The 8,958-nt window shown below is 42.5% G+C and overlaps 1 protein-coding gene across 1 annotated transcript; it reads right to left on the bottom strand.

The window, feature by feature from the left end:
- Positions 1-837: 837 nt before the first annotated feature.
- LOC111844399 (histone H4-like) lies at positions 838-4,510 on the bottom strand. The gene is made up of 2 exons (XM_072703069.1): positions 4,478-4,510; positions 838-2,080 (listed from the first exon to the last, which is right to left on the bottom strand). The coding sequence occupies exons 1-2, from the start codon at positions 4,508-4,510 to the stop codon at positions 1,727-1,729; spliced, it is 387 nt and encodes a 128-aa protein (XP_072559170.1). The 3' UTR covers positions 838-1,726.
- Positions 4,511-8,958: the final 4,448 nt, after the last annotated feature.

An 8,958-nucleotide genomic window follows, 5' to 3' on the forward strand; every position in this document is an offset into this window, starting at 1 on the left:
GGGTTAAAATTATAGAAATAAGTACATATTACCATTTTTAGTGACTCTACAAAACATCTGCGAATCCTCATTTGCGACGGCTTCTGGAACCTAACCTCGCAAATGTCCGAGGTCTGACTGTATAGCAGTTGTTTATGTTCTTACATTCCCACCTTCCCTTTAAACAGTACTCCTTGTATGTAGCTTATGCATCAATGTTGAAATGCTTTCCTTGTCCTAGTAGCATAAAATTCTATTTAGATTGTTTGTTTATTTTTGTTAGTTTTTAAGGCCCTTCTTAGTAGGCCAGTGTCTACTCAAGAGTGTCAACTACAGAGGAAAATAAATTACTCTGATTTTACCATTAATTCTATTTTTTTCCCAGTTACTTTGGCAGTATTGTCTTTTTATTCATTTTAATAGTAATTTAAAATGTTTTAATTTAAATTATATTTCCACAGCTAGCTCTGGCAAAAGTTGTAGTTGTCATGACAAATAATAACCCTGTACCATGCATTGATCACTAACTGCTATTACTTCAGATAAGTAATGATATCTCAGCAACAACTCAAAGACCAAATTTTCTGGAGATGTTCATGACATTATGGGCTAGTTTTAGTAAAAAATTGATCAATTTTGAAATATAGGTTTTTTTGTTATTGAATTCTTAATATTTTAATCAGTTATTACATAGTAATTATTCATATGGGGATGGCATATTATTTATTCAATCCATAGAGCTGGACAATAGCTTTAAAACAGTATGAGGTCCATTTCTGTGCAGCTTATATTAAGGTAAATATAGCCAGTCAAAGTCATAGCCCCCCCCCCCAAAAAAAAGTTAAAATTTGTTCACATTAACGCCCAATTTCAGTTTCATGAGTTACTCATGTGACCAAATCACCATGCCAAGGTTAGTTAAAATCCGTGACTAACCCAAAGCTGGAGAGATCACACAAAAACAAAATTCACTTTTGGTTTTATAACTCAGTGATGGCCAATCAAAATTAAATGACATTATTTCATTCTGTACGTGTAGGAGCATGTTATCAACCATGGAACATGACTTCACTCAGCTTATGACATTTGTGTACAAACACATTTGAGACACATGTTTTCATTCTATTCATTTAATTCTATTTTCACTCTTTTTATACATAAAACAGACTTGTGTTTCCATATATTTTGTGAATGTGTGTCTTTCATATTTGCATCTAGAGATGGCATGCACTCACACTTACAAATGACTAATTACGTTGATTTTATGTGATCCACTGACTACTTTTATTCTGTTAAAAGCGTGCAAACTTTCTAGGACTCCTCCCTTAAGTCTGGTTCCTCCTGACTTGAAATCTTTTTTTTTTCCTTGCCACTATTGTTTTTGGCCTGGCTTTTGAGACAGTATAATATTGTGAAGATGCACTATGAATTAGAATTCACTAAAGCACGGAACGAAATTACAAATATTTTAATTACCGGTTTCGGCAGTAGTATATTTAGCGTCATATTTGCACTTTTACTGTGCATAAATACCCAGATTATTAAAAATAGATGACCAACATTTCTTTTTGTCATTTTCCTTCAAAGAATCCTTGATATTAGTGAGCTATCATGTGCATGTTTTCACAATGATTTACACAGAGCATTCTGACAAAACGTACAAATGGTACGTCACTCTTTAGGACGAAGTGTGTGGCTCTGAAAAGAGCCTTTGGGTCTTTAGATTTCCTCGCTGTAGCTTTCACGCTTAGCCGCCGAAGCCGTACAGAGTGCGGCCCTGGCGCTTGAGAGCGTACACAACATCCATGGCGGTGACGGTCTTCCTCTTGGCGTGCTTGGTGTAGGTAACGGCGTCGCGAATGACGTTCTCCAGGAACACCTTCAGCACACCACGGGTTTCTTCATAGATCAGACCGGAGATACGTTTGACGCCACCTCGGCGGGCAAGACGACGAATAGCCGGCTTGGTAATACCCTGGATGTTGTTGTGAAGGACTTTACGATGACGCTTAGCGCCACCCTTTCCGAGCCCCTTGCCTCGGCCATTTTCGCTTTTTTTTTTTTTTGATAAAAAATGGCAACCAAACCTGCAAACAATATTCTAGGTGGGGTCTTACCAAGGAATTATATAAATGTAACATCACCTCCCTTGACTTAAACTGCACACACCTAGAGGCATAAAATATCTGTACTTTATATTTCTGCTCCCTGCATGGATTACTGTATATTTATTTGCGTTAAATTTCATCTGCCAAGTATCAGCCCATTCGCTAATTAAATCCAGATCCCGTTGTAGCCTCTCTGCTGCTAGATCAGTATCTGCTAGACCACCCACCTTTTTCTCATCTGCAAATTTAACCAGTTTACTGTATGTATTGGTTCAATATCATTAATGTAAATTAGGAACAATAGTGGTCCTAAAATTGAACCCTGCGGTACCCCACTATGAACGCAGGCCCACTGTGACATAGTGCCTCTAATAACTACTAGCTGCTTCCTGTCGGTTAACCAGTTTATGTCTCATAGTTTTCAGAGTATGACTCATTGCACTTTTGTCTCTTTAAAGGCTATTTTTCTCCCCAGCCTGAATGTGTAAGTTAGTTTATTCTGTTTTACTGCTGTCCTTTTAAGGATAGCGCACTAAAAGAGTCTGCTAAAAATTGAACTTTGCCACTCAAGCATTGCAATATTTATTTGACCTGCTACATGTCTATAATCTATTAAACCTGGCCTGCAGATCGATCTTTTGTTTTCCACAGAATAGGAAAAGATGTAATGTTATTCCGCTAATAAACTGGCAAGTTGTTTCATGGCTGCACCAGCAATATTTGACAAAACTATATTGGTTATAGATTGTATTTTCCAGGTATGGGAAGATTTGAACGGGATATATCCCATCCCATCCCATCCCGCTTTCCCTCACGTTATGGTTCCACATTCTGAGACCAGCTTTTCTGTAGTGCTGTGCTGGAGCCACTTTTACTACTTTTTTTGTGGTAGAAACACACAGAACCAGTTCCGGAATGGGAAAAAGCCCAGCACTGGCTCCGGCACTGTGATGGTAGAAAACAAACCATTAGCAAAATAATCCATAACCATGAGCACATGCATTACTGTAGTAGTAGTAGTAGTAGTTGTAAAAGAGTGTCATTTAAAAAAAAAAGGGACGCTGATTCTCTCTCGTTGGTAACCTTTACAGAGTGTTCGATCAGAACACTGGGTTTGTTTGCCTACTTATGGCAGGTTATTCTATAGTTGGATAGTAGCGCATTAACACACCACCCATAAAGCAGTCCGGATACTCGTTGGGGGATTATGCAATTGTGGTTTACTGAAAGAGAAACAAAAACATAGGAATCAACATATAACTACCGCTCACGGGTAACATAGTTTTACAAACATTAAACAAATATAGATATTAAATTATATTAACCATTTGTATTACAAAACGCAAATAAACATACAATGCTCAAAACTGAGCGGCATTAACGCAGCAAAAGGCGAACTGCGATCAGCGCGATATGTTTATTTTAAATTACAAACGTATAAAACAATAAACATTTGCTCTGGTTACAAAGCATAGTTGCGGTACGAATGAACTGCATACTTACTCAGCATGCACGCACAACTACACCATAAAACCAACAAAACTTTGTATAACTACGTTGAACTCTGCATCCAGCCTAAAGGAAAGCGAAGAAGAGAAAGAAAAAAAAAAAAACAACGTGGGGTCCTGCGTGACGCCTCCTATGGCCGAAATCATGCCTGCTCAAAACACTGCACAATTAAACAAACCGCTCATTTAACAGCCTTTTCTACAGTAGTAGTAGTAGTTTCTTCTTTATATAGCGCCCTTCTAAGACAAAGGTCACAGAGAGTTGAACAACAATCCAATATAAAATGGAACAAAATGAATAAAGCACAAATATTACCAATAAAAATAAAACAAAGAGGAACTACTCAGCACTGATTAAAAGCCTGTTTAAAAAGAAATATTTTTAGTTGTTTTTTAAAAGGATCAACAGACTCAGCTGTGGGCAGACCATAAGGCAGGCTGTTCCATAGTCTTTGTGCCACAGATTGAAAAACACAGTCTCCACGGCTTTTTAGCTGAGTATGTGGGACAACTAAAATTTTAAAATGAATTCTATAAAACTCTGGGAGCCAATGCAGTGTGTGCAGAATGGGAGTGATATGATCACTCCGGCTAGCACAACTTTAAAGCTTAGCGACTGCATTCTGGACTGACTGGAGACATGAGAGAGGACTTACTCAAACCCATATAAAGATCATTACAGTAATCAAGTCATGAGGAAATGAAAGAATGCACAAGCATCTCCAATTCTGACTTTGAAACAGCAGTTCTTAGTTCAGAAAGGTTTGACGTTCTGGCAGCCCCTGGTCTTCTCCTCTCCTTATAGTGCCCAAGCCTGGGGGTGGATGGTGCCCCTGTGGGGACTATAGACGCCTTAATGATGCCACCACTCCTGACTGGTACCGTGTCCCACACATCCAAGATTTCTTCACCCATTTGGCCATTTTTTCCAAGGTAGACCTGGTTAGGGGCTACCATCCAGTCCCAGGACACAGGACATCGCTAAGACTGCTGTCGTCACACCGTTTCGTTTGTTTGAGTTTCTCAGGATGCCTTTTGGGCTAAAGAATGCAACTCAAAATTGTCAGCGTTTGATGGACAGTGTTGTGTGGGACATGCCTTTTCTGTTTGTTTATTTGGACGACATCGTAGTTGCTAGCAACACTTTTAGGCATCATTTCAGGCATCTCCAGGCATTGTTTGAGCATCTCAGTGGTTATGGGTTGATTGTAAATGTTAGCAAGTGTCATTTTGGTGTCCCTTCTGTTGACTTCCTTGGCCACCACACTACCTCAGAGGGGGCGATGCCTCTCCCCGAGAAAGTTGCCGCTGTCTGAGATTTCCCACAACCAGTCAAATCTTTGCAGGAGTTTCTTGGAATGGTTAACTTTTACCATCGTTTCATCCCTGACGCTGCCCGCATTATATTTCCCCTGTACTCTGCACTCAAGGGTGTTTCAACTAAGGTGGTGGTTGACTGGACTGGGGACCGATTTCAGGCATTCCGTAATGTTAAACAGGCCTTGATGGATGCTACGTTGCTAGCCCACCACTTGCTGGATGCTCCCATTGCTGTCACTACAGATGCTTCAGATGTTGCTATTGGCGCAGGATACAAGCAGTTCGTTAATGGCGAATGGCAGCCGCTGGCCTTTTTCAGTCGCCAGTTACGCCCTAATGAGCGCAGTACTTTCGACCGTGAGCTACTTGGTCTGTACTTAGCTCTGCGCCATTTCCGCTTCTTGTTAAAAGGGTGTCCGTTCACTGCTCTGTTGGATCATAAGCCATTGGGGGCTGCAATGAGCAAGATTTCATATCCTTGGTCTGCCCGTCAGCAGCGTCAACTGGTGTTTATTTCTGAGTTCACGACAGACATCCATCATGTCGCTGGCAAACACAATGTAGTGGCTGATTGTCTCTCACATTTGGTGGTTGGTGCTGTCCACTTTGGCTTGGATTATGCCCTATTGGCAGCTGACCAGGCCTCCGACAGCAGGATTCAAGGGTTGTGGTCTGCTGACACATATGCTTTTTGGTGACACCTCACTGCTTCGTGATGTCTCCACTGGAACTGCGCAGCCCGTAGTGCTGTGTGGCTGATGGCGTTGTGTGTTTAAGGCTGTCCAAGGCCTTTCCCATCCTGGCCGCAAGGCATCCTAGAAGCTGCTTTCAGCTAAGTCTGTTTGGCAAGGGCTGAAAAAGGATGTACGCGACTCGGTTGCTTCTTGCCTTGCTTGTCAGCAGGATAAGATTCAGCTGCACACCAGGGCTCCTCTGGCTCCTTTCACAGTTCCAGAATGTTGCTTTGATCATGTCCATGTGGATTTGGTTGGTCCGTTGCCACCATCCCATGGTTACACACACCTTTTGTCTATCATTGATTGAATGACTTGCTGGCCAGAGGTGGTGCCATCAGCCTCCACAGCCACGGCAGATGTGGCTCGGGCTTTCATCAGCTCCTGGGTCTCTCGTTTTGGTGTGCCTGCTAACCTGTCATCTGATTGTGCGGCACAGTTCACCTCCGACTTGTGGAGTGCAGTTGCCCGTGAGTTAGGGATCACTTTCCACCACACCAGAGTCTTAAAGCACTTATGTAAGTCGCTCTGGCTAAGGGCGTCTGCCAAATGCTGTAAATGTAAATGTAAACACCACTGCTTATCACCCACAAGCTAACAGGTTGTGTGAGGGCTTTCACCACTTTCTGAAGGCTGTCCTTCATGCATCTCTTCAGGGTGCTTCTTAGTCTGACAGGTTGCCGTGGGTTTTGCTTGGTTTGTGGACAGCTCCGAAGGCTGACCTGCAAACTTCATCTGCTGAGTTGGTTTACGGGCAGCCTTTGCGAATGCCTGGTGATTTTCTTCCGGATACGTCAATTTCATGGTCGGCTGAGCAACAGCGCTTGGTTTTTCAGGACACTGTGGCCGGTTTTGGTCCAACACCTACGTCGCACCATGGTTTTCCCCGGTCTCACGTTCTCCCAAAGCTGGCACGCTCGTTTTGTTTTTGTTCGGCATGACGCCCATCGCGAACCTCTGCACCCCCCGTATGACGGGCCTTTTTGCATGCTGCAGCCTTGAACAAGTTTTTTGCTTTGGACAGGGTTGGTAAGGCCAACCGTGTTTCTCTGGATCGTTTGAAGCCAGTCCATTTAGATTTGGATGCACTGGTGCCACTGGGCCAGTTTCCTCGTAGGGGTCGCCCGCACTGTTCGGTCCCAGCGCCAGCCCCGGTTGTGCCTGCTCCTGCAGGAGGTACTGTGAGCAGGTCCGGGTGGGTGATCCGACCCCCTAAGAGGTGGTTTGCTCTGCCCCTGTGAATTCTGGGGGGGCCTGTGTAGCGGGTTCTTAGTTGCTCAGAATTCCAAGGTCAGATGTGCTTTTATTTTGAAGGTACGTTTTTCTTCCGGCCAAAGTTTTTCCGCTTTAGCAGCAACCAGATATGCTCCTTTTTCCTTTTTTATTATTAATAAAGTTTTATCTGTGGAGATGACAGCGGACTTTAGGAGGCACCTTCAGGCATTTCTTCCTCTCACCATATCCAACAACAATGGTGGAGACCTTCAAGTTTCTGAGAACAACCATTTCCCAAGACTTGAAGTGGGAGCCCAACATCAACTCTGTCCTCAAAAAGGCCCAGCAAAGGATGTACTTCCTGCGGCAACTAAGGAGGTACGGTCTGCCACGGGAGCCGCTGAGCCACTTCTACACTGCTGTCATTGAGTCTGTCCTTTGCTCATCAGACACAGTGTGGTTTGGAGTAACCACTAAACAGGGAGACTGCAGTGAACAGTGAGGGCAGCAGGAAAAATCATCGGTGCCCCCCTGCCCTCCATCCAGGACTCAAGAACTAGGAAACGGGCAGATAAAATCAGTGCAGATCCGTCACACCTTGGACACAATCTTTTCCAGCTCCTCCCCTCTGGCAGGTGCCACAGAACTCTGTACACAAAAACCACCAGACATAGGAGCAGCTTCTTCCCTCAGGCCATCACCCTCATAAACAGCTAAGTTGTGTCACCTGCCTTCTGTCAATTTTCCCCTTAAACTCTGTTTGCACTCAACCTCGCACCTTATACTTGTACAGTGTTACCCATGTGTGTATATTTTAAATTTTATTTCTTGTATAGTGTAATTTATTGTTTGTACAGTGTCATTTATTGTCTGTGTACTATGGAGTCTCAAGCAGCCGGAACCAAATTCCTTGTGTATCCCAGCACACTTGGTGAATAAAGGTGATTCTGATTTCATCCTCCTTCACAGGAAGAAGCTGTCTCCTGTCTTTTCTCCTCTCACCACACGGTACTTTTAGCACCTCTTCTCCAGCAGCCCAAACAAAGCAATCAGAAGATTTGGTTCATACTAAATTTTACCTTTATTGACAGTTTACAGGAGAGATCAAGAGAACATGCTCTTCTGGAAGGTTAAAACTTCAAAGTGTTTTACTTGTCAAATGCAGTCGTACTTGTACAATATACAGTGAAATGCTTATTCTGGCAGGATATGCTTTTCGGTGGCAGAGTTAAGCATTACGCTTAACTCTGCCACATAAAATTAGAGAAACTGTAATCTAAAATATACAGAATATACAACTATAGAAATATATATAAAAAACAATAACACAAAAATACAAATAACACAACAGAACTATAGTCAGTGTGATAGTCAGTGCAAGACTCTTTGTTCCAAGGTATCCATAGGGATACTTAGCCAGGTCCTTTAATACCTGCTGTCACCAGTTGTCACACCATCCAAGGCTGAATCGCACAACCATGACAGTTTATTAGTGGACGACATCCCATGACAGGCCAACAGCAGCAAGTCTGCAGAAAGTTCAGCCATTTTAGTTGTAATGTGGTTGTTTTGACTTCTTGGAGCAAACTATTTCTAATTTAAAACAAGGATCGAGTAGATGATGTCAGATAAATTTATAATTAATATTTGCATATGGTAAAGATTTCAGCCAGTGTTGAAACTGCAACATTTGGGTCATACTGCTATTAGGGGCAGTGGTGGCTTAATGGTTAGGGAAGCACACTTGTAATTGAAAGATTGCTGGTTCAAATCCCCGACCAGCAAGGTACCCTGAGCAAAGTACTGCCCCCAAGCCCTGCTCCCTGGGTGCTGAATTAACTGACCCCTGCTATGTCACATATGGGTTAAATGCGGAGAAAACATTTCATTGTTGTGCATCGTGTGCTGAGGTATGTAAACAATGATCCCCTAATTCTAAAAAAAATTAAGTAAATAAGTGGTGGTCAGCCCACAAAATGATGCGATGTGAAATTATCTAAGGTTTTCACATGGCATAAATGCTGTTCAGTTTATAAAAGGGATAACAGACAGGTATGAGTGTAGAATAAACAAATCAACAAGCAACACAAATAA

The sequence above is a fragment of the Paramormyrops kingsleyae genome, chromosome 19 (genome assembly GCF_048594095.1).
Source record: "Paramormyrops kingsleyae isolate MSU_618 chromosome 19, PKINGS_0.4, whole genome shotgun sequence".
In the NCBI taxonomy this organism is placed as follows: Eukaryota; Metazoa; Chordata; class Actinopteri; order Osteoglossiformes; family Mormyridae; genus Paramormyrops; species Paramormyrops kingsleyae.